Source organism: Triturus cristatus, chromosome 4_2 (genome assembly GCF_964204655.1).
Source record: "Triturus cristatus chromosome 4_2, aTriCri1.1, whole genome shotgun sequence".
Taxonomy (NCBI): Eukaryota; Metazoa; Chordata; class Amphibia; order Caudata; family Salamandridae; genus Triturus; species Triturus cristatus.
Genome location: NC_140586.1, coordinates 397375956 through 397402012, shown reverse-complemented (window position 1 = coordinate 397402012; position 26057 = coordinate 397375956). Strand labels below are relative to the sequence as shown.

General features: G+C 47.0%; 1 protein-coding gene across 2 annotated transcripts in view; it reads right to left on the bottom strand.

Annotated features, from left to right (window-relative positions):
• Positions 1-421: 421 nt before the first annotated feature.
• The window catches only part of PTBP2 (polypyrimidine tract binding protein 2), a 220129-nt gene continuing 194493 nt past the window's right edge, over positions 422-26057 (bottom strand). The window contains exon 14 of one of the 2 annotated variants that reach the window (XM_085601853.1): positions 422-1795. In XM_085601853.1, coding sequence (XP_085457979.1) covers positions 1663-1795 — 133 coding nt within the window. In that variant the 3' untranslated portion in view covers positions 422-1662. The remainder of the gene's footprint in view (positions 1796-26057) is intronic. The other variant, XM_085601852.1, reaches the window with a different exon arrangement.

The following is a 26057-nucleotide window of genomic DNA, read 5'->3' as shown; positions in this document are numbered from 1 at the left end:
TATGACATAACTGGAGGATGGACATGACATCAAAAAAGAGGTCAACATGGACAACACCCACACAAAAAAGGAAAGAAAAAAAAAAAAAGAAAAGGAATATTCTGGACGCAACCACTGGGCGTAATAACAGCAAGTGAATCAAGAAAATATTCACACTGCAAAACATACATTACTAATACAATACGCAAATGTATCATGAAACTAAACCATGGAGGGGGAAAAACATTCTAGAGAATTAATTTCCACCTGAGGAAGAAAAAATTGTTTAGGAAGAACAGTGGAGTAGAAAAGTAGAAGAAAGAATAGGAGGCAGAGAAAGACAGAAAAGGTGAATATAGAGCTACAGAAGTGTTTATTGAGCATGCTACAGAGGTAAGCAGAGTACACACGATGAAAGTAAACCACCATCAAACCTCCCAACTTTGTTAGAAAATTAATTTTTAATTGTGCCGCTTTCAAACTATACTGAATTTTACATTTCTGAAAGATGTAAAAATGTAACTAATAAAAAATATACATGACCATTTCCTACATAGATAACAGAATCTATGAGCTTGAAACGAAGTGCATCAATTTCAAAAAAGAATTGGTCATTTTAACAGAATCAAATTACAAGTTTCAGCTGCAATGTGAAACTGTTCAGATTAATTTGACCTGTGGATTCTGCCCATGTTTATTGTACAGTCAAATCTGTTTCTACATACAAAATATCTTGAATTTATTAAAACTGAATATTACAATGCAAGGTAAATTAAGACTAAAGGCACATGAACTTTGGTCCCACCAAGTCTAGTTTCAAAAACTTCCACAAAATTATTCTTCCTGCAAATCTTGCAGTACACTTAGTCTTTGATGCATGCACAGATTCCTGAACAAGCTTGACCAGTCTGCACATGCTCAGAAATCCACAACCATATTTCCAATAGTAATTACAAACTAAAGATGGCAATATATATATTTGAATGCACGTGTCATGTCAACTTCAAAAACATCTACAAAAAATATCCAGCCACAAACAAGACATTACTGTGTGCGAACACTTATGATACGTCCTCAAGAATGTACAAAAAGGGTAAGATTCTACAATGCAATCCACAGACAGTAGGGCTGAAACTTATATAAATCATGTGTTTCGTTCTTTAAAGAGAACACTTTGCACTTTAAGGTTAACAAGCGTCTGCATTCATAACTGAACGCATACCAGAATCATGAAATACAAAAAAGCCTGTGGTTTTCAAAACAAAGCAAAATGTTATGCTATACATGCACATAGAAGAAAATAACACACTGATCAGGAAAAATCAAAGCTTAACCTTTCTACACACCCATGCTTGAAACTTTAAATTTGAATGTGCCCCAGACACCTTATCTAGTGAATGCCAATACTTCAGCAACACCAGTTTCCATTTTAAGGCACACATTAACTTAGTAAAAAGAAAAACATGATGGAACTGAACCAATTTAACAAAAACTAATAGTTTTCCAAAAAACAAATGAAAACCAGCAGCTTTAGCTGCTGCCACATCCTAATGAATTTTATTATATTCATTTTATTAACAAAGGAATGATAACAGCATGAAAATAAAATCCAACTGTGGTCCCCCCTTTCCTGAACAGTCAATAGGTGATAAAACACTTAAAGTGACACACTGTCACACAAATTTAAATAGTTGACTTCGAGAAAGAAACTCTCAGATGGTGGTTATCTCCAAGGTTGTAATTGTGCATATCAATCAAGGCCTGAATCGCTTCTTCTGCTGTGGACATCTGAAGTAGAGCCATCTTGTGATCTCTTCTGAAACAAATGAAACAATTAGAAAAAACTGACCAAATATTGAAAGCGTACAGAGAAATTAGTAACATTTTTGTTACTCCTTAGAGGTATTTTAGTAACACTAGAAGAAGGAAATCAATTTCTCCATGTATGTGACCATCCCAAGGGCAAGACTAAATAGGACTGAAAACTTTTTTTTTTTTTTTTTTTAATCAAAGTACCTATACTGATGTTTGTTTCAAGGATACTGCATTTCATTTGCAGATTACTTATTTTCAAAATAGCCCTCCCATCAAGCCAGAAATGCAACACCCTTTAGGATGAATGTAAGCAGGTCCACAACTTTTGATTCCCATGCAACTCAAGCCATGCAGGGGCCCTTACAATAGAGAGTGGCAAGCAGTAAAGAACGGTGTCAGAGGGTATTCTTCTAACACATTTTTCCTTCTGCAGGTTCCTTATCTTTGAAAACTTTGCACAGCAAGAAACAACCTGGCTGATTTCAGACTAGGGAATGGACAGTTTGTGCTAATACGTAATAAAATGTATGCATGCTCAATCTTCAAAAAAGATAATCAGAGCTCGAAGGTTAACCAAAGGAGAAGAAAGAAAAACCATTTTGCTCCCGCCTACAAGGTTATATTTTTATCAAGTTTCTTTGACTCAATAAGGCCAAGCTGCACTTGTATGAGCAATTTGAACATGCAGAGTTTCTAAAAACAAACTATTACGTGTAGTATATGGTGGCCTAGACATCTATTTTTTGTTTGCATGGAATACAAACCCGCATTTTGTCTGACAAATGTTTTAATTATTTGAATGATAACCATTAGACCTATTTTGAATTTGAAGTTTTGCTAGCCCAGGTTCCTATAGGTTTATGGGCAGCTCGTTTCACAGTACTATAACAGAAAGATGAGGCACATGCTCGAAATAACATTGTTTGGCTAGCCATAGCTTGCTGATAAGCTAACATGTCCATACAGTAATGGTAAGTGAATGTGTACAGCCTTAGTTATATCGGTAAAGCAGCAACCTGGTTAAGGAGATCTTGCCCAAGAACGCCATATAGCCCTCTTTTTAAGTGTAGAATTTGCCTTAGGAGGTACGGAGAGCAATCTTTTAGCCTTCACATAATCAAGCAGGATACACGTCACAATCCAACTACAATTCCTGCTTTAGAAAAAGTCTGACCCATGCATGGATTAAACAAAAAGCTGGGAAGGCTGCAACAGAATCAGGTTGTGGGAAGAAAACGGTCAGCTCAATAGTCAGTCAAATGGAAAGGAGACTAACTTAGGTGTGTTAGTGGACTACACGCACTCCCATTTATGCAAGTACATAAGGACAGGGTAATACGTTGTTCAAATCCAAATTATTTACTTTAGAGAAGTTATAGCTATAAGGAATGACGAAGGTGGTCAATTCTGCTAGGTGACAACCATATTCAGGTTCAAACAGTCTGGAGGTATTCTTGGGGATATGACCATTTTAAAATACTCTGTAAATGCTTGACTACAAGAATCTTATACGATGAACGGTTCCGTTCCGCCTGGTATGTTGCTACAGCTGCTAAATCAGTTAGTATGGAAGTGTATGCTGGCCCTGCTTTCTGAAGGTGTAAAAGATATCAAAGAAGTCCTGCACTTTCACATTAAATGGATACTGGGGATGTTAGAGACAGGAGTGGGCAAAACACATGTGCTATAAGTCTACACGAGGTGTCTTCTACCAGTTGATTACAAGCCACCAGTATCTCACAGAAACCTTCAGAGTAGCTCCCAGCTTGGAGTTAATTTTGAACTAAAGACTGAAATCAATAAGTGTTGTATTTCCTTTTGTAGTTAAGGAAAAGAAAATGCTGCTTATCCAGTATGCATCTGTTCTTGGCATGTAGAGCTGTAGATTCACATGCTTTGCATAGCTCACCACCTAGTGTTGGGTCCGGATGTTTGCACTTTGTTTTTGTTCGAAGAAGTCTTTTCCAGTCACGAGGTAGGTGACTCCTTTCGGTGACCGTGTGCATGGGCAGCGGTTCCATTGTTAGATTGTTTGCCGCAGCGGGTGATAATGGAGTTAGTAAGAGTTTTAAGAGATGTCCATGTATGTATGTATGTATCCAACTGCAACAGGTATAGGTACCCGGGGAGGCGGGTGAGCGCATTGTCAATCTACAGCTCTACATCCCAAGAACAGGTGCATACTGGGTAAATAGCATTTTACGTTCGAGGCATGTGAGCTGTAAAGCACATGCTTTGCATAGACTATACAGCATCACCCAAAGCGGTGGTTAACCTGCAGCTGTTGCAGTCTTTCGAAATAGTGCAAGTAAAACTGCTTGGCCCACACTAGCTTGCTGTCTTGCTAACACATCTACACAAGTGTTTTGTGAATGTGTGAGGTGTAGAACATTTTGCAGCTTTGGAGATATAATCTAAGAGTATATTCCCTAAGAAAGCCATAGAACCCCTAGTTTGCGTATGGCGTGCGCTCTAGGGGGGATGGTTAGTGTTAGTTTTGCATAGCATGTCTGAATGCACTTGACTATCCACCTTGCAATGCCCCATTTTGATATAGGATTGCCTTTATGTGGTGAAGGAAAATCGACAAATAGTTGTTTTGTGTTGAGGAAAGTTTTGGTTCTTTCTACATAGTAAAGGAGTGCTCTTTTCACATCTAAAGTGTGCAAAGCACGTTCTCCCACAGAATCCGTTTGAGGGAAGAACGACGGCAACTCAACAGATTGGTTGAATTGAAAGGCAGAAATTACCTTTGGTAGGAATTTAGGGTTAGTCCCAGAACCACTTTGTTTTGGTGTACTTCTAAAAATGGTTCTTCTATGGTTAGTGCCTGAAGCATACCCACTCTTCTCAGTGATGTGATTGCTTTGAGGAAAGCTACCTTCCAAGTGAGAAATTGCAGTTCACATCAATGCAATGAGTCAAAGGGTGGACCTATTAGTCTGGTGAGGACAATGTTGAGATTCCACACTGGAGCAGGTGCAAGTCTTGGGAGGAATGATTTTTGAAGTCCCTCCATAAATGCTTTTAAGCCAGGCACTCTAAAGAGACAGATGTCTGTTCTGTAGGTATGCAGCCATTGCATTAAGATGTAAGCATATGGAAGAGTACGCCACGTTGGAACGCTGCAGGTGTAGTAAATAGAAAATGGATTTGATTGCAGCATATTACAAATCGCTTTCACTTTGTTGCACAGCGTGCTCTTGTGGTAGGGCGCCTAGCCTCTTTGATAATGTTCATGCAGTCTGGCGGAACATTAACGTAGCCAAACTAAGATTTCAGGTGCCAGATCGCCAGGTTGAGATGACTGGGATCTGGATGTCTTATCTCTCCATGGCTCTGAGTGAGAAGATTGGAAGTGGTGTAATTTTTGATTAGGCACTACTGAGAGCTCCAACCGGGTTGTGAACCAGGCCTGTTGAGCCTATGTGGGAGCAACTAGATTCAGTGCGAGGGATGCCTGCCTGAGCTTCCGAACCACTAATGGAATGAGTAGGAGAGGTGGAAAAGCGTTGGCAAATATCCCTGATCAATTCATCCATATTGCATTGCCCTTGGACAATGGGTGTGGATGTCTGGATGCGAAGCTCGGGCATTTTGCGTTTAGGTTTGTGGCTAACGGAAAACCCCACATTTGGAAGAATGGGAGGAGAACTTGAGGGTGGAGGTCCCATTCGTGGATTTGTTCTCTTTGAAAACTGAGCAGATCTGTAATCCGATTGTTTACTCCTGGAAGATGTTCTGAAAGGAGATACATTTTGTGACGTATGGGCAATCCACAGATGGTCTTTGGTAGTTGTGACAGCTGGAGTGTGTGTGCTCCCCTGTTTTTGTATGTAGTACATTGCTGTCATGTCTACGGATTAGGACAGCTTTGCCTACTTGAAGCGTTGTGAGCGCTAGAGAAATCTCTAGCAGCTCTCGATGAATTATGTGAAACCGCTTTTGCTGCAGGGTGCACATGCTCTGAATTGTATGCGTCTGAAGATTAGCTCCCCAACCAGTGAGCGATGCGTGTGCTGTTAGCACTATCTGTGGAACCGGGTCGATGAAGGGCCGACTTTTTGAAAGGTTTTGTGTATTCCACCACTGCAGAGAGCAATGGGTGCGGCCGTCCACCAAAACTAGATCAGGTAACAGACCCGGAGCCTGGTTCCACTGACGAGCTAAGGACTCCTGAAGCGGACACATGTGAAGTCTTGCGTAAGGGACTATATTAGGATGCACAATGCCATCATACCTAGTAAGGATAAGTTACTTACCTGTAATCCTAGTTTTCTTCCAGGGGTATCCTCATCAATGTCAAACACTGAATATTCCCACCCATGTGCAGGGACCCCGGAAATAACAAGCATTTGCAATGCAATAGGTCTCGCATTTACGCGAGTTTAAGCTATTGGCATTGTACATGACAATGCCTTTTATTTATGTTTAAAAAAAGGCATTTTCATTTACAATGCCAATAGCTTAAACTTGCGTAAATGCGAGACCTAAGCAGTAAAATTACTGGTTACATTGTTTTTATGTACCGTCCAGAATCCAAACTAAAGCAAACTAATTTACCTACAATACATTTATCCTAGGTCGCAAATCCCTAAAATGCCCTCATTCGCTTTTGGACACAGATCAAACGTCAATTAACTCCTAGGAGCGCTTGAAGGTCATCCACTTCGCTGAAAACGCCATATTTGTACCGACTCAACTGGAGCTCAAAAGTATTCAAAGCTTTGGTGAAGCCCCACATTAGGTCCTGCTCTTAAAGGCCCAGGATGTACACTACAGGTTGGTTGCATGAATTCACATCCAAATGACCTTCAAAGTCCTTGCTAGCAAATCAAAACTGGAAAAACAAGCATTGCTAATACTGGTCTAGTCTCCTGTGGGCAGGTACATACTGGGTTGATAGCTGACCCTTAAACTTCCCAACCACACATCTATCCAGATGACCACTGGGGGGAAAAGTATGTGCCAATGAGGCCTGCAATGGAAGCATGCAGTAAACTCCGATAATCCAGGAGCTCACCTGGTCTGTGGCGACAGTTCATAATCAGATGCCAAGCAGACACCTGTCGGCTGCAGGTGATCTATGCAGCACTCTGGTTCTACAATGGGTCAAGACGTGAAACATTCAGAGTACAACATCCCCAAAAAAGTTAAGCTGCGCTTCCCCCTCCTGGGTTAGAAACTGGTGACAGTTCTGCATTTTTTTGAGAGGATTAACAATACAGCAGAAGAATCAGGACCCTGCTGTGTCACCCCAAACCCTTTTCTACTGTAGTACATGGAGTAGAAGAGGCAAGTGAGGATTGCTTCCCTCCTTTGGTTAACCCCCAAACCTCCCACTTGTCCTCCAGATGGTGCTGAAGAGGATGCATTCACAGCCTGGAATTGGGGACCAAGAAGATGCAAGATGCCATCGACCCGAACAGGGTGGCAATCCGACGAACATATAGTTTACCTGTCGGTGTAGTTTTGCAGCTTGAAGACTTTCTGGATTCACTATGCTGTGCATTATGCCGCCATCTAGTAGTTGGGTCCAGAATTGTAGTATTTTATTTATTTTTTTCATGGCCCAGGTGGGCGTCGACATACCACCATTTGGTGTCCTTCGTGACGTAGACGCGCTTCCTCCGGAAGCTCCCACCTTTGGTCGCAATCTTCAGATTCTTTTTTTCCTCGGTTTTCTTATTTGATCCTTTTATCCCCCCCCCCGGAGGAGGGTGGGTTCGCTAGTGAATCCAGAAAGTCTTCAAGCTGCAAAACTACACCGACAGGTAAGAAACTATACGTTTTGCAGCGGGAATCTTTCTGGATTCACTATGCTGTGCATCGACTTTGTAGCGGTTTCTCCTCATAGTGGAGGTTGGGTGGAAGATGAGCACTGGTTACTGAAAATGTGTTGTAAGACCTTCTGTCCCACTTGCGCTTCTTTGTTCATTTGGATATCCACACAGTAGTGCTTAGTGAACCTATGCACTGAAGACCATGTTGCCGCTTGGCAAATGTCTTGGATAGGTGTGTTTGCTAGAAACGCAATTGTTGCTCCTTTCTTCCTTGTTAAGTGAGCATGAACTGTTCCTTGCAATGGCTGAGCTGCCTGCTTGTGGCAGAGCAAAATGGTTTGCGAAATCCATCGTGCAATGGTATTTTTGGTAACCGGTCGTCCCAAAAAACTGCTGGCGAACGATACAAAAAATGGCTTTGTTTTTCTGCATTCTTTTGTCCTTTCCATATAGTGCATCACTGCCCTCCTGGCGTCCAGTGTGTGTAAGGCTCTTTCTGTGCTCGTGGATGGTTTTTGGAAAAAACTTGCTATTTGAACAGTCTGGTTGATGTGGAACTTAGACACCACCTTTGGCATGAAATGCGGGTCCGTTCTCATGACAATCCTATCACTGTGTATTTGCAGGTAGGGTTCTTGGAGCGTTAACGCTTGCAATTCACTTACTCTTCGTAGTGATGCGATAGCCACTAGGAAGGCTGCCTTTAGTGTGAGCATATGCAGTGTAGCTTTATGAATAGGCTCAAATGGTGCTTTCATTAGCTGTGTGAGCACTACATTGAGGTTCCATGCTGGTGCTGGCATTCTGCCTGGAGGAGCGATCCTTTTTGCACCCTCTAGGAATCTTTTTACCACCTGTGATGTGAAGAAACTTTACTGTTTCTCCTCTTGTGTAAGCCACAATTGCCGCTAAGTGGACCCTTAGGGACGTGTAGCCTAGCTCGTTTTGCAGTAGATGCGTTAAGTATCTTAGTACTGTTGATTCCTTAGTAATCTTGGTTTGCAGATTTTCCCTAATGCACCATTTCGGTGAATCTTTACCATTTTGCTACGTAGCACTACCTTGTTGTCGGTCTTCTTGCCTCTGAGTACCGCCATCGTACTTGCCGGTAATTTGAGGTGTGCGAACTCTAGGTCCTCAGGAGCCATGCAGCTAGGCTTAGGTTTTCTGGTTCTGGGTGTAGTACTCTTCCGTTTTGCATTGTTAGCAGGTCCTTCCTGGCGGGGAACCTGTGCGTGGGCGCTTGTGACATCTCCATGATTTGTGAGAACCATTTTTGCCTGGCCCACTGGGGTGCTATCAGGATGAGTGTCATGCTGCTGATCCTGCACTTGTTCAGCACTCTGTGTAGTAGTGGTATTGGTGGAAAAGCGCATGCAAATATCCCTGACCGGCTTATCCATAGCGCATTCCCCAGGGACCGTTTGGACGGTACTCTGGATGCAAAGTTTTGGCATTTTGGTGTGTTGCAAAGAGGTCTATTTGTGGAGTCCCCCATTTGTGGAATACCTTCTGGATTTCCTGTTGGTTGATCTCCCATTCGTGGGATGCTGACGTCTGTCTGCTGAGCCAGTCTGCCTCTACATTGTCCTTCCCTGGTAGATGTATTGCTAATAGGTCTATCTTTCTGGTGATTGCCCATCTCCATATTTCCTGCGCTAGCCGTGAGAGTGTCACTGAATGTGTCCCTCCTTGCTTGTTGATGTAGAACATGGTAGTTGTATTGTCTGTTTGTATTTATTTTATTTATTTATTTATTTAATTTATATGGCGCGTTATAACCACAGGGGTCTCTAAGCGCTGTCTGACCAGATTTACGTGAAAGATGTTACATTCACTTGAAACCAGCTGTGCACCTGTGTATCAGTACTCTGTTCCCGTACAGCAGTTTCTGAAAGGCCTTTAGGGCTAGGAACACTGTTGAGTTCTAGGTAGTTGATGTGCTTTACTGCATCCTGACGTCCCCACAACCCCATTACTTTGAGGTGGTTTGTGTGCGCTCCCCACCCTTTCTGGGAGGCGTTTGTTGTAATGGTTACAGTTGAGTTGGTTGTGTAAATTATCTCCTTGTGCTAAGTTCTTCTGGTTCCACCACGCTATTTCTTGCTGTACTGTTTGTGTGACAACCACTAGATCCTCCCAACTCCCTGTCGCTTGTGACCATTGCTGCTGGATCCATTCTTAGAATGGCCTCATGTGTAGGTGAATATTTGGTACCAAATGTATTCATGATGCCATCATCCCCATCAGTTTGCTCAGTCCTCACTGTGAGAGCTTGCCACTTGCGGTAAAGACGCGTCTCCTTGCATATAGCCAGAGTCCTCTTTGCACATGGAATCCCCGTGCATTGTATGGTGTTGATTTCTGCCCCTAAGAACCTCTTCAGTTCTGGTTCTATTGAAGTCTTCTCCCAATGGATTGAAAACCCCAGTTGTGCCAGCGTCTGTATCACGATCTCTATGTGCTTCCTGCACCTGTGGTATGAGCTTGCTTTTACCAGCCAGTCGTCGAAGTATGGGTATACATGTATCCCCTTCCTCCTTAAGTGTGCTGCTACTGCTGCCAGACATTTTGTGAAGATTCTCGGTGCTGATTTTAGTCCGAAAGCTAGCACTGTGAACTGGTAGTAATTTGTGCCCATTGCAAACCTGAGAAGGTGTTTGTGTTTGCTGTTGATGGGGGATGTGCAAGTAGGCGTCCTTTAAGTCTATAGTCGCCATGTAGTCTCCTCTTTGTAGTTGAGGTATGACCTCTTGGAGGGAGGTCATCTTGAACTTGATTTTTTATAAACCCGTTTAGGCATCTGAGGTCTAAAATTGGACGTAATGTTCCGTCTACCTCTGGTATGAGGAAGTAGGTTGAGTTTGTTCCTTTGTTTTTGTGGCACAATTTCCATGGCTCATTTCTTTAGCAATTCTCTTGCTTCCTCCCTCAAGTGTCAGCTCTTTTGTTGTGCGCACTGACCTTTGGTCTTCTGTTTTGCGGTGGCCTTTCCAGGTCTATACAGTACCCATATTGTATGAGCTTTAATATCCATTTGTCTGATGTTATTTTCCTCCACTCGTGGAGGAAGTGTCTTAATCTGCCTCCTACCGGTGATGTGTGTTGGAGGAGTCTTTGAATCTTTTGATTTTTTGCTGGTTTTTGTCCTGTCTGTTTGCACTTCCTGAGGTCTCATCCAGGAGTGCGTTTTTTCTGCTGGTGAGTCATTTTCCTGTGGGAGGCTGACTTCCCCTCTGGCCGTTACCCCTTCCTTGGCCGCGCCCTCGAAAGGATTGTCCTCGGGGCTGGTACTGCCAGCTTTGCTGCTGCTGTCCTTGCTGCTGTCCCTGGTTACCTCCTTGATAACTTTGCTGGGTGGTTTGGTGTGTTGCCCCAGGCTGATGATTACCTCTGTCTGTCGGTCTCCTGGAAGGTGTTCCTCTTATCATACCTCGGAACTGCAGCGCCCCCATAGATCTCGCTGTTTCGTTATCTTTCTTCAGCTGGTTCAACTTTTCATCAACTGGTGCTCCAAACAGTTCACCGTTGAAGGGTGTGTTGAGAATGTTGTTTTGGACCTCATTCTTGAATCCAGAAATTCTTAACCAGGCATGGCTCCTTTCTGTGATCCTCAGCATCATCTGTCTGCTCGATGTCTCTGCTGCGTCCAGGGCTGACTTTAAACATGTATCAGCCATGTTCTTTCCCTCTCTACCACGTGGCTTGCTCTTCTCTGGTATTGTTCTGGTACATGCTTTAGCAGTTCTCCCACTTCTTCCCAGTGCTGGTATGCGTGTCTGTTGATGAGCGCATTGGAGTTGGCGATGCGCCATTGTATGGCTGCACTCCTTTCCATCCTCCTACCCATCATGTCCATCCTCTTGCTTTCTTTGTCTGGTGGAGGGCCAGAGTTTGTGGGTATATTTGCACTTTTCCGAGCTGTGGATGTAATGATGGAGTTGGCTGGTACTGACCCTCTGATGTACATGAGTTCCTTCGAAGAATGTTTATATTTCTTCTCTGCTAGTGGAGTCACAGCTCTACACATTGCAGGCTCTTTGAATGCCTCCTTCTCCTGGTCCAGCACACTTGGGAGCATGGGCAGGAACTGGCTTCTAGTTTGTGAAGGCAGCAAGGTCTCCAAGAGGAAGCAAGACTGGGGTTTCTCTTCCTCTAACTGCACCCCATACGTCTCAGCCGCCCTTTTGATGACTTGATTGTAGATCCCTATGTCGTCTGGCGGCGAAGACCTCGACTGATACGAGTCTACGCCCTCTTCCGGTGATTCGGAGTCAAGATCTTCCCACGGCAAGTCTTGAGCCTCCGAAGAAGTCGACTCTTCGTAAGTCTCATCTTCTTCCCCTTCGCCTGTCCCATAGTACAGGTCCTCTTCCTGTTCCTCTCCAGGTTCAGGTGTATTTGGCGCTTCGAATTCCTCAACGCCCTTTCCTGTTTCGGGTGTAGTCTCGGATGGTATGCTGTAGGATTTTAGCTTTTCGTCGAAGTCTTTCTTGCGTTGCAAGATGTTAGCCATTTCGGCCTCGAGCCTTTCTTTTCTTCTCCATTTCTGCCGAGTGATCGGCTTCGAAGGCCTCGACCTTCCTCTTCGCGGTTGTCGAAGTCGAAACCTGTCACGGGCCTTCGCCTTTCGACGTCGAGGCCTCTTTTTCGTGGCTGCTCATCGGCGCCTTTCTTTTGTCTTGGGATTTCGCAGTCTGGTGGTCCTTCTCAGAGGATCCGACGGACTGTTCGTCCCTGGATGCAGTAGTCGACAGAGTGCTTCGACGGCCCTACTCCTTTCGAGGACTTTGGCTCACCTTTGCGAGTATCAGTGGAGGGTTTACTGTTCGACGACTCTTACCTCCTTCGATGCTTTCTTTTCGACCACGACGTCTTCTGGTCCTTCTGCTACGTTGTCTTCCTCTCCACTGGAGAGTCCCAAGTCTCGTAGCGATGGGGGCTTCCCCAGCCCCTGCATGTTGTAGTTTGCTCTTCTGTCTCTCCCTTACTCTGAGAGTCTTCGGGGTGAACGCTGCACAGGCGTTTCAGTCCTCGCTTCAATGGTCAAGCGGCAGGCAGAGATTGCAAACTGGATGTTGGTCCTTCTGCGTGTACTTGTGATGGCAGTTTGCGCAGAATTTTAACGGAGTCTTGTCCATCACAGTGCCCAGGGAGCCCCCTGTATGCGCATTCTCCTTCGAAAAACGTAGAATTCTTCGAAGTTCTCTACACTGTAGTCGAGTTTCTTCTTACTTGGTCTCCGTTGATCTATTACGAGCTTTCGTCAATTCTTCTCTACAAAGTTCTTGGAGTTCCTTCCTGTTGATCCAGACCCAACGGCGGAAAAAATAATCTGAAGATGGTGACCAAAGGTAGGAGCTTCCGGAGGAAGCGAGTCGACGACACGAAGGACACCAAATGGTGGTATGTTGACGCCCACCTGGGCCACAAAAAAAAAAAGTGACAAAATACTACAATTCCGGACCCAACCACTAGATGGCAGAATAATGCACAGCATAGTGAATCCAGAAAGATTCACGCTGCAAAACCGACAGTATTCTGTTGTCCAGAACAAGTTAGCATTTCTGTATGCTGGAAAATTCTCTCCTCCAAAGGAAACACTTTTTCTACCTCGGACTCTAACAGAGCTCCTAGATAATGGATCCTCTGTGTGGGTTGTGGAGTCGATTTGTCGAAGTTCACATGAAGGCTCAGCCAGTGACAGTTTTAGGCATTGCAGGAAATGATCCCTCACACTGCGAGGGGAGGGACCCTTCAACAGCCAGTCATGCAGGTACGGGTACACGAAGATGCCTTTGCGGCGTATTGCGGCTACCACCACTGCCAGGCACTTCGTGAACACTCGGGGAGCTGACTTCAACCCGAAGTGTAGTACTTTGAACTGGTAGTGAGAAGATCCCACCAGGAATCTCAGATATTGTCTGATGTTGACTGACCGGAACTTGAAAGTATGCGGAATGTGAAAGTATGCATCTTGTAGATCCAGCGAACACATCCAATCTCCCTGCCTGAGATGTGGATATATTTAATGGAGATTCAACATGCAAAACTTCTTCTTGATTGATTTGTCGAGTGTTCGCAGATCCAGAATGGGTCTATATTCCGCTTTGACCCTTTCTCTTTACTAAGAAGTATCTTGAGTAGACTCCTCTCTCCGAGATAATGGCACCTTTTCGATTACTGATTTTTGCAGAAGGGTGGCAACTTCTCTCTGCAATATTACCATCTGGTGACACGATGGAACAGGAGGGGTTGAAGGAGGATGGCAGCGAAAACCCATTCTGCAGTGTAGCCAACACCCACTGGTCCTTTGTGATAGCTCGCCACTCTGAGATTATTTGCTGGAGTGGTGAACGGTGATGGGGAAGTGGGACACTCATTGTTTGGCTTGCGTCTTGGCTGAGGTGTTAGCTTGACGCTGGTTTCCTCTTTCTCTGAATGTACATTTGCCTTGATATTGAGGCCTTTGTTACCCATGCTGATCCTGGTTTATCTGCCAATGAGTGGTTTGAACCCTCTGTTGAGAGGATCGCCGATTGTAAGGTCTGAATCATTAACGGAACTCCTTTTTCTCTAGACCCACGGCCTTTAGTGTCTAGCTCCGTCTTCATCCGGGAAATTTCTTCATCCGTGTGTGCCTCAAACAAAGATGAGCCAGAGAAGGGAAGATTTAGGATCCAAGACTGTGCCTCTGGTTTGAGCACTGTGAGTCGGAGCCAGGAGATTCTTCTAGCGCATATCCCATGCGCATAGGCATGAGCCGAAAGAGTAGCACCATCAGCTGCAGAGCTAATAACTTGGTTAGCCACCAAGCTGCCTTCATGCAAGATGTCATCAAAGTCCTTACGATCTTCTTGAAATTTTTCCGTGAATCTTTGCAGTGAGTCCCCATACTGGCCCAAGAGAGCCGATGCACTCGATACCGTCATCATAGTGGCTGATGTGCCACATACTTTCCTTCCCCACGAATCCTGTGTCTTACTCTCATCTGGTGGAACAGTAGAGGAGGAAGCACTAGCAGGAGTATTTTTTGCTGCAGCGATTATCACAGAATCCAGTTTGGGGAGGGGGGGGGGGGGGATAACAGGGGTTCGCATTTAAGGAAAAGCGGGTCCTCTTCCGGTGAACGGTATTTCTTTAACATCCTTGCCGGCGCGGTCTTGAGTGTCGCCATTGAGGTAAATGTTCATATCTGGTTCTATTAGGCCCGGGACCAATGGTAGCAGAGGTCTAGATGCTGATCTTTGGTGTAAGTTTCAAAGATGGCAGATGACTACCTCTGTCGAGTCGGCATAGGGATGTTTAGTTTCACTACCCCTCTACCAAGCACGTCCTGAAAAGTGCTCACGTCATCCACCCGAGAGACCCTCGACGGCAGGCTGTCAGCAAGAGTAGGTGAATAGTCTGTGTGATGTGGGTGTGGAATAGGAGGAAGGTGTTGGAGAGCTGTGTCTTCTCCTCCTACTTCTGGATCTAGATCTCCTTCTGTGAGTGCGCAGGTGTGCAACTGCGACCCCTGGCTCTTGATGGGAGTACGCTCTCTATCCACCGCCTGTACCAGCCGAGCCAACGGCGATCTGTGAAGGGGGCTCGAGTAGTGTTGTGCTTGAGGTGTGGCCCAGTGATGCAAGGGCCTGTTCCATCTTGGTGATGGATGGATGGAAAACTATCTTTGCCCTTCTCGACCCTCAGGAGAATGTGGAGTAGGAGGGGGGTGGGGGGGGGGGGAGAGTTCTCAGTCTCTTGTGCAGGCCTGGTCGGCGAATCTTGGTGTCCCCTGGACGTCGAAATTACGACCTCCGGAGATCTTGACGTCGAAGCGCTGTCAGAACAGGGAGAACCTGTTCGACATCGGTGACTGAGGTAGAGACTTACCGGACGTGAGGCCTCTATGAAATGGTGCCTCGACGTCGATCTGGAACGTCTCTGGACAGATTGCCTTCGACAGACAGTCGTCTTGGCGACGGCGACGCCTGCCTTGAAGTCGACTTTCTCCTCTTCGATGGAGGACTCCATCTTGCAGTCGACCGGTCTGTCTACGTCAAACATCTACTTGACGCAGACGGAGTACCATGCTTAACGTCGGCCGCCTCTGCTCTGAAGATCGGTGCCTCGACGTCGACCTACGGTGTGCTGTCGTCGACAGACTTCTGCTTCGACGCCGAAGACCTTTGGACTGACCCCGACAGAGACTTCTGCCTCTATGTCTATCGCCGTTGATGTGGCGACGACGGAGATATTGAATATGCTACTTACCAGTATGCATCTGTTCTTGGCATGTAGGGCTGCTGACATTCATATCTGTGCATAGATCGCCGCCTAGTGTTGGGTCCGGATGTTTGCACGTTCTTGTCCTGGAAGAGTCGAAGTATCCTGAGATAGGTGACTCCTCCCCTTGACCACAGTGCGCATGGGCATCCTCTCCATCCCCAGATTGTTTTTCGCCATTGTGGCAGTGATGGAGTAGATACAGGAAGTGATGACCATGCTATACAGTAATTCTGAGAGCTGCAGCTGCTACAGGTGCCGGGGAGGAGGGTGGGCGATATGAATGTCAGCAGCCCTACATGCCAAGAACAGATGCATACTGGTAAGTAGCATATTCAATCAATCAAATCTTTATTTTCGATCATTTAGATCATCAAAGATATAAATACATAGCAATTTTTAAAATTATAAAATTTACGTTATTTTAACATTTGCATGTAAACAATGGCTTTCGAAAATTTCACAATACAACCATTAAAAGCATGGAAAAGTATTCTAAAATCTTTTGGCATTATACAACCCCCCCCTCTTTTAAAAGACGGATTCGAACATGCCACATAGCCATTAAGTACTTTGCCACTGCAAAAACAATCGGAGGTGACAGATCGGTTTTTAGAAATCTGAACGCAGGCAAGTATTTCCTAAATCCCATGTTTTTGAGAATGGGTACGAGCCAATACTTCCTCGCTCTTTGGTAGGCTTTGCAAAAAAGGGCCACATGTAAATCACTTTCCTGTGGATATGCACAGGCTGGGCATTGCTCTGTTGTTGGGGGCTGAGGCCAAGAGCTAGTAAAGGCCCTCAGAGGTAGAGAACCATATCTCCACTGCAAATAGAGCTTACTTGCCATCACAGGAGCCATACCACCCAAAACACTTTCCATTAGGTAAGAATCTTTCAATTGTATGAATGTATTAGTCAATGAACCCACCCGCATACTGTCTAAAGCAGTAGTCAGCTTTGACTGGTAATAGATTTGTGAAAGTACCTTTCGAGGGGTCCTCCTGCTTGAGTTTACAGGGTCGGTCCATAGATCCGCTAGACCTAAACTCACATGATCTTTTTATATATCTTAACCATGGGATGTTACTAATGTTCGGTAAGGTTAGGAACTCCTGCAGCTCACTTCTGTAGTCACCAAGGTCCTGGCTACTCCAAAGTCGTGGCCAGAAGGTTAAAGGTTTTAAACCAAGTTCCTCGGAGATTGGCCTGAGGCCTAGGTCCAATCTCAGAGGAAGCAACGGCGTACTCGGGGGGAGAGCCACCAGCTGCCTGAGAAATTTGTTCTCTGTGCTGGTTATGTTTTTAACAGGAGTATGACCCCATAATTCGCCCCCATACGTAACTGAGCCCCGAGCTTGAGATTTATAGATCTGTATCAAGGGGCCCAGCGGACGATATATAGATTTGCCCACCATTCTAGTAATACCACCCACTTTGTGATAGTTTCATATTTGCCTTGATCATATGTGTCCCCCATGTCATTTTCTCGTTCAGGGTTACCCCCAAATATTCGAACGTGGAAACCCTCTCCAATCGCACTGTACCCAACAAGGGGTTGGGACGTGTTGAGGGGGTAGGGTTCAAAATCATATATTTTGTTTTGGAGGCATTAATTTCGAGGCCCCTCTCGGTGCAAAATTGCAAGAACCCATCCACTATCCGTTGAATTCCCATTGGGGATTTAGACAGCAGCAGGGTGTCATCTGCAAACATTATGGCAGGCACCCTGCTGCCATTCAGTTTAGGAGCGTCAATGTCTTCTATCCTGGTCAGGTGGGCGATTGCCCCATTGACAAAGAGGCAGAACAGGGTGGGTGCAAGCACGCATCCCTGCCTCACCCCCCTGTCAACGGGGAATGCTTCTGTTAAACTCCCCATCCTGCCACACCTGACCCGCGCAAAGTTATCCTGGTGTAATTTAATCAAAATGGCCAGAATATCTGGCGGGACTCCCAGGTCATCAAGGACACTCCAGAGTTTGGATCTCGGCACCAAATCGAAGGCGGCACGCAAGTCCACGAAGACCGTGTACAAGCTGCCCCCCTCGATAAGTGCCGTCCTCCAATAAATGAGGTTAAGGCGAAAACTTTGGTCCGTAGTAGATACCCCCTTTCTAAACCATGCCTGGTATGGGCTCATGGTGGCAGTTTCCTCTATCCAGCTCTGGAGGCGATCTAAAATGAGCCTTCCAAAAAGTTTTTGCGACACATCTATCAGGCTAATAGGCCTGTAGTTGGATGGGAGCAGAGGCGAGCCTTTCTTAAAAATCGGAACCACCTCTGCGCCCAGCCAAGTACAGGGCACCGCCATACCCTTCAGAATTGCATTAAATAGTACCAAGAAATAAGGGGCCCATATGTCTGGCTCCTGTTTAAAAAGGTCACCCGGGAGACCATCCAACCCGGGTGCCTTGCCAGTTGACAAGCCTGATATAGCAGCCCGGACCTCCTTTTCGGTAAATGGATCCCCTTCCAGATAGTTGTATACAGGTGGGGTGGTACAACCTCCATGCCCTGCTTCCACTGTATAAAGAGACTGGAAGTGCTCCTGCCATATCTTGGAAGAAATGTTTGGCTCTATTGCCGAGACAAGTTCCTCGGACCCTGTATTAACAATTCGCCAAAACTTACGGTAGTCCATGGTGGCTAGGGAGCTAGTGAGTTCTTCCCATTTATTCCGGTCCCACTCAATCTTGGCATTAGCAACCAGCTTCTTATATTCACGTCTCCTGGCTTGTATCTCAGGCTTCCTTTTGCGATTCTTGATGCTCGACAAGAGATCCCTCCTTGCCTTGCGGCAAGCTGCATTATACCATGTGCACTGGTTCTTTCCACCCCCCCTCCTTGGTCCATTATTAAATAAGTCTGCAGTCAAAGTCTTAACGACTTCTTCATGCGCCAACCAAATTTGTTTGTTTTTCTCCCCTGAACTGGGTTCATCACTTAAAGTGCCTATTTTTTCCAGTATAGGAATGAGATTATTATAAAACCGAGGGAGCTTATCTGTGCTTGCGACTAGTTTCTCCCACTTAATTCTCCTCCTATTGTTTTCAAGGGCTAGACCCGGATTTGTCTTAGACGGTTCTACTTCCCCATGATCCCTACCAGGAAGGAGAAAGTCCAATTCCAGCGCGTTATGATCGCTGTCTTCTCTATCTATTACCCTAAAGTCAATGACATGCGACCACGAAGATAATTGCACTAGAATATAGTCTAATCTTGACTCCCTTCCCTTTCGGTTGAACGTGGGTTTACTCGGGATATCAGATTTAACACGCCCGTTACAGGCCCTCACCCCATGTTTCAGAGTTAGGGCGGTGATCTGTAGTGCTAATGGGGTCCAGGCTTTAGGCGATATAGATACTGTTGGTGGTACTAGCCATCTTGCATCTTCCTCTAAGGAAGCCCCATCTAAAAGACCAGCTAGGGGCTCAAAATGTGAGTTCAGATCCCCGCCCACTACAAATGGGATCCCCTTGGGGAGTTCACCAAGAAGATCCGACAGTTCGTCAATGGTGGAGGACTCCTGCGAAATGGTAACCGGCCTAGAATATACATTTACCACTGCTAATCTGCAGCAGATGGACCATTCCAGCAGAACCACAAGTATGTCCTCTGAGGCCACTGGGAGACGCGTGGCCTGACATCCCAAGTGGACTGCGACCCAGGTTGCAAGGCCTCCCGATGGGCGCCCTCTGCCCCCCCATTTCGCGGGAATGGAGAATACTGCAAAGCCCTGCCTCGAATGTTCCTCCCTCTCCCAAGTTTCCTGGAACAGGCATAAATCTTTTGAATCAGTATATTCAAACCATTCCTGGCATTCAAACTTGTTTCCCAGGCCTGCCACATTCCATGACAGTATTTTTATTGGCGGGGGTCTATTGTTCGAAATAGTGTGAGTAGAGACATTCCCTTTTTCACTAACCATGGTCACTGGATGTGTTAGAGGGTGATTTATTGCTTCCCTTGCGTTATTTCGTGGCTCACCAATAGAATTACCCAGATCTCCATGATGTAACAGGACATCGGGCAACTCAGTCTCTAAGCTATTTCCATCCACACCCTCCCATGATACAAAGTTGTACTTCCTGCTTGTACGTGTGGACAGTCAATCTACCATGTCTAGCTGACTATACCTGTTCGAAGTTGGAAGGTAAAATGGCTGGAGAAATCTCCGGGGATGGTGGTCTTGCTCACTAGCCCACCAGTTGCCTCCCCTCCTATGACAAATTTCCCATCCCTCATCATCCATATTTGTGGTGTAATGGGTGTGCTGCTGCCTTCTGTAGTTGGGGAATTCTCTCCATCCTCTTGCCACACCCCCACCCATTCTCTCTGGATAGGTGTCCTGTGCATTAATTTCAGGGTGCCCTTGGTATTGGCTTCTGGGATGATAAAAGTCTCCCCTTCTTCTGCTGTCCCCCCCACCCAGTCTTTGTGTCCGAGCCCCCCAACTCTCATACTCTCTACCATGTACCAAAGGGGGGTAGAAGAAGGAAAGGGGTAAAGATTGGATGGTGGTCCCCTTGTCCTCTGAGAACCTCAAACGGCCCGCTCTTTGCCCGGTCTTCGCCCCGAGCTACGTCCCGCGCGCGTTCCGCTTGCCGTAGGGGCAGAAGTGCTATTAGTAGTTGTAATATCAAGGAGTGGGCGGGGCCGGGAAGAGGTACCAGGTGTGCTGAGAATTAGCAGCGTGCACCCTGGGCCTCGCAGTCCCGTGTCTTGAGCCTCGTCAATGCCACCCTCCAGAGTCAATAAAGCGCCAACTCGGGGCAAACAACAGCATATTCAGTTCGAGGCATGTGGGCTGCTGAATTCATATCTGTGCATAGAATACATAGCAGTACCTCCTATTAGCGGCGGCTACCAGTGCCAGCTGCAGCAGTCTGAAAGTTTTGAGAACAGCCTGTCCTACAGCTGCCTGCTGTTTTGAGTGTACATCTACACAATAGTGTTTGGTAAATGTATGTATAGTGGACCATGTGGCTGCTCTACATATTTCCTGTAAAGGAATGTTCCCCAGGAAAGCCATGGATGCCCCTAACTTACGTGTTGAGTGGGCTCGTGGGGGAATCGTTAATGTGCGTTTAGCCTTTTGATGGCAAATTTGAATACATTTAACGATCCATCTGGCTATACCTGCTTTGGAAATGGCGTTGCCTTTGTGTTGTGGAGAAAAGGCAACGAAAAGTTGTTTTGTCTTCCTAAAGTGTTTAGTTCTGTCAATATAATGTAAATGTAAATGTAAATGTAAATGTAAATGTGCAGGAGTTTATATAGCGCAAATCACCAAGCGGTCTCTAAGCGCTTGCTTAGGGAACCCGTCCTGGTATTCCCCTGTGAGATAACCCGGCAGGGCATCCGCAAGGTGAAAGCCAGGCATCCCGCCGCGAGGGGCCATTGTGGAGATTAAGCAAGCTATTGCCCAGAGTCGCAGAGTGTGAACCCATGAATTGAGTATGCACTGGAGCGAGAATTATCGAGTCCATGGACATTTTTGGACTCAAGACCCAGGCGAGCCGGGAATTGAACCCTGGTCCCGGGCTGACCTCTGCTTCCAGGTCTACCTCCTCTAACCAGTGAGCCACACTTCTCCACGTATAGTACATGAGGGCCCTCTTTACATCTAGTGTATGGAACATTCTTTCAGCGACATTTTGTGGATTCTGAAAGAAAACAGGCAGTTCAATAGTTTGATTTATGTGGAACTGCGATATTACTTTAGGCAGGAATTTGGGGTTGGTACGCAGTACGACCCTGTTTGCGTGAACCTGTATGAATGGCTCTTGAATGGTTAGTGCCTGGAGTTCACTAACTCTTCTTAACGAAGTGATTGCGACTAGGAAAGCTACTTTCCAGGTGAGGAATTGAATCTCACATGAGTGGAGAGGTTCGAAGGGTGGACCCATTAGTCTGGTGAGGACCAAGTTGAGGTTCCACACTGGTGCTGGCGGGTGTCTTGGGGGAATTACTCGTTTGAGTCCCTCCAAGAAGGCTTTGATGGCAGGCACTCTGAATAAAGAGGTGCTGCCTGTTCTGGAGATAGGCTGCTATTGCGGTTAAATGGATGCGTATTGAGGTGTATGCCAGATTGCATCGGTATAGGTGTAAGAGGTAACAGATGTTTTGAATGGATGCGTCTAGCGGGTTGATGTCATTGTGGGTGCAGTAAATGACAAACCTCTTCCATTTAGCTGCATAGCAAGCTCTGGTAGTGGGTCTCCTGGCCTCCTTGATGATCTCCATACAGTCAGGTGGCAGGTTTAGGTAGCCAAACTCTAAGACTTCAGGAGCCAGATTGCCAGGTTCAGCTGTTGCGGATCTGGGTGCTGAATTTCGCCATGGCTCTGCGTTAGGAGTGCAGGTTTTATCCGCAGCCGTTGATGCGGCACCACGGAAAGTTCCAGAAAGGCGGTGTACTATGGCTGGCGCGCCCATGTTGGAGCAACTAGGATGAGCTTCAGTGAGTGCTGTCGCAGTTAGCGTGCCACCAGCGGTATTAACGGCGCTGGGGGAAAAGCGTACGCAAATCTGCCGGACCAGTTCATCCATATCGCATTGCCCTGCGATTGTGGATGTGGGAACCTGGCGGCAAAGCTTTGGCATTTTGCGTTTTCGTTTGTGGCGAATAGGTCTATCTCTGGATGACCCCACTGTTGGAAGTACGGTTGGAGTACTGATGGGTGCAGCTCCCACTCGTGCATCTGGTGGCTGTGTCTGCTGAGCAGATCCGCCATCTGGTTGTCTTTGCCCGGGAGGTGTTCCGCCATGAGGAATATGTTCCTTCGAATGGCCCACTTCCACATGCTCTGAGCCAGATGAGAACTGTGGAGAGTGTGTTCCTTCCTGCTTTTGTATGTAGTACATGGCAGTCATGTTGTCCGTCCGGATCAACACTACTTTGTTGCACAAGTGTACTTTGAATGCCTTCATTGCCAGGAAGATTGCCATCAGTTCCAGAAGGTTGATGTGCATCTTCCTTTGCTGTGTTGTCCATGGTCCCTGCACTGTGTAATTGAGTACATGAGCTCCCCATCCCTGGAGAGACGCGTCCGCCGTCAGTATTATTTGTGGAACAGGCTCCTGGAACGGTCGGCCCTTGCAAAGGTTTTGTGGATTCCACCAATGCAGAGAGTTGTATGCCCGACCGCTCACCAACACTAGGTCTTTTAATTGCCCGTGAGCCTGATTCCATTGACGTGCTAAGCACTCCTGAAGCGGGCGCATATGTAGTCTCGCGTGCGGGACTATGAAAATGCAGGAGGCCATCATGCCTATCAACTGCATGAACACTCTCGCAGGAAGGGAGTGTTGTGGTTTGAACTTTGAGATCAGCAGTTGCATGCTGTTGATCCTCACTAAATTTGGCTGAGCTGTGGCTGCCAGAGTGTCTATGGTCGCGCCCAGGTACTGTTGTACGTGTGCGGGTTGTAGATGTGATTTTGGGTAATTTAGTGAGAATCCCAGACTGTGAAGGAGGTGAATGGTGAGGGACATGTGGCTGACACATTGCTGGGCTGACTTTGCCTGAACAAGCCAGTCGTCCAGGTAAGGGTAGACGTGAATGTGTCGTCGTCGTAGATGTGCAGCCACTGTAGCTAGGCACTTGGTAAAAACCCTGGGTGCTGTTGTCACGCCGAAGGGGAGGACTTTGAATTGATAGTGCTGTCCCTGAATAGTGAACCTGAGATATTTCCTGTGTGATGGGTGGATGGGTATGTGGAAGTACGCATCTGAGGTCTAGTGTGGCAAGGAAGTCTCCCTGTCTGAGCAGCGGGAGAACCTGCTATAGGGTGAGCATATGAAAATGCTCTGACAGAATGTAGTGGTTGAGGGGTCTGAGGTCTAGTATAGGTCTGAGCGACCCGTCCTTTTTTGGGATTAGGAAGTACACCCCTGTCCCCTGCTGGTTGACGGGCACGACCTCTATTGCACCTTTTTGCAGCATACTTAGCACTTCGTTTTGCAATAATGCTAAGTGCTCTGCGGACATAGGACGGTGTTTTGGCGGTAGTGTGGGTGGAGTGGAGGTTAATTCGAGACAGTAACCGTGCTGGATAATATCCCTGACCCACCTGTCCGTGGTGATGGCTTTCCATGTGGACAGGAACCGCTGGAGTCTCCCCCCGACAGGTGTTATGTGGTCGGGGGAAGGGAGAGGGCGTCACTGTTTGTTCTTGGGTGAGGACCTGGTGTTGCCGTAACCGCGTCCTCTGCCCTTGGTGCTGGAGCCACGATATCCACCTCTGTTTTTATCGTAGGTGCTCTGTGTGCCACCTTTATTGTATGGTTGCTGTGACCCCTGTCCTCTAGCTGCTGCCCTATTCCCGGGGCGACGAAAGGAGCCACTACGAAATGTCTGCGTTTGCAGCGCCCCCATTGACTTTGCAGTGTCAGTGTCCTTTTTTATCTTTTCTAAGGTGGTGTCAACTTCTGGTCCGAATAAGTAGTCGGGGTTGACTGGCTGATTCAGGATGTTTTGAATCTCTGGTTTGAATCCGGAGATTCGTAACCAAGCGTTCTTGGCGTAACAGGACGCTGGTGTTTGTCGCCCTCGCGGCTGTGTCGGCAGCATCTAGTGCGCACTTAATGGATGCGTTTGTAAAAAGTTGTCCCTCTCTGATAAAAGCTCCGCTGCCTCCTTGTATTCGTCTGGCAGATGTTGGAGTAGTGACTCTAGCGTGTCGTAGTGTGAACGATCGTAGCGAGCCAGGAGGGCCTGTGTATTGGCAATGCGCCAGATGTTTGCTGCTTGAGCTGCAATCCTCTTGCCCGAGGTCTCCAGCACTTTGGACTCCTTGTCTGGGGGAGGAGCATCACCTGTTTGCGAGTGTGCTCGTTTGCGAGCGTTAGCAACCACCATGGAGTCGAGAGGTAACTGACCTCTAATGTACATAGGGTCCCCGGGCGCAGGCTTGTATTTTTTTTCAATCCTGGGGTTAAGCACCCGTGCCCTGGTTGTTTCCTTGAAAATGTCCTTTGCTGGCTTAAGGACACCTTTCAACATGGGCAAAGTCTTGACAGTCCTCTCCGAGGAGGCGAAAGTGTCCACCATTGTGTCAGAGTGGAGTTGCACTCCATGATTGGCTGCAGCACGTTCTATGAGGGCATTGAAGGCAGCAGTGTCCTCTGTGGGAGATGTTTTTGCGCCGTAAAGCTGCGTGTCCTGGGTATCTGTTGCGGTACCCAGGTCTGCAAGGTCATCCCAAGCTTGATCTGGGTCCTGCTGCTCCTCAGGATCTATATCCCTAGGGTAGGTGGTATCATCACCTATGTAATCCTCCATTGCGTCCGTGTCGGAGGGCGTCGGAGAAAAGGACTGGGGATCCGGATAGGAGGTGTGCAGGCGTTCGTATAGAACCTGTTCCGACTCTGCTGGCAGTTTCTGCTTCAGAGGGATTCTGTAAGAGTCCAAGGCCCGCTCTGGCGTGGCCTTCCGTTTTCGGAGCATGAGTCTGCCGGTGTCGGCGTCGATGAATTGGGACGGTGAAGGCTCAGTAGGAGAGTGTCCAGTAGATGGGGACCTCGTCTGGCAGACACGTGTTCGGATCTCGAACATCTTCGGTGCCGTTGACGGCGGCAAACCAAAAGTGATGTTGGCTGGTGCCGGAGATGCCTTTGGAGCCTTTTTCGGGTCGGGGCCCGACGTGGACTGGAGGGCTGCCCGTTCTTTGATGCGTTGCAATGACGCTGCAACTTGTCGCACCGAGAACGCCGAAAGTTCTTTGGTGCCGAGTGGTTCCGTAGAGGTAGGCGTTGACTGCTTCGGAGCCACAGGCTCATCGAGTCGAGGAGAGGTAGTAGCAGTCGACGGAGTCGATGACCTGACCCGTGTCGCTGCCTTCGAAATGGACTCCGATGTAGCGGCCATCTTGACTTTGGTAGTCGGGGCCGACTGCTTCGGTGCCGGGGCCAAGGCGCTTTTGTGGGACCGACGGCCCTCTTTTTCGGGTCGGTACCGACATCCGCTGCAGCGAGTTCGGCGCCGAAATCCAGTTTAGTGCGTTCGGAGCCGATGGACTGTGCTGGCGTCGAAGGAGTGGAGGTCTTCGAGGGCTTCGAGCCGACCACTGCCAGTTTCACTTTCAGTTTCTGAGGAACTGGTGCGACGATTGGTTTCGGTTTCGTTGAAGGGAAACCAGTCTTTTTCGGTATTAATGGCTCTTGCTGGATGTTGGCGGCCAGGCCCGAAGGCTGTGCCGAAGAA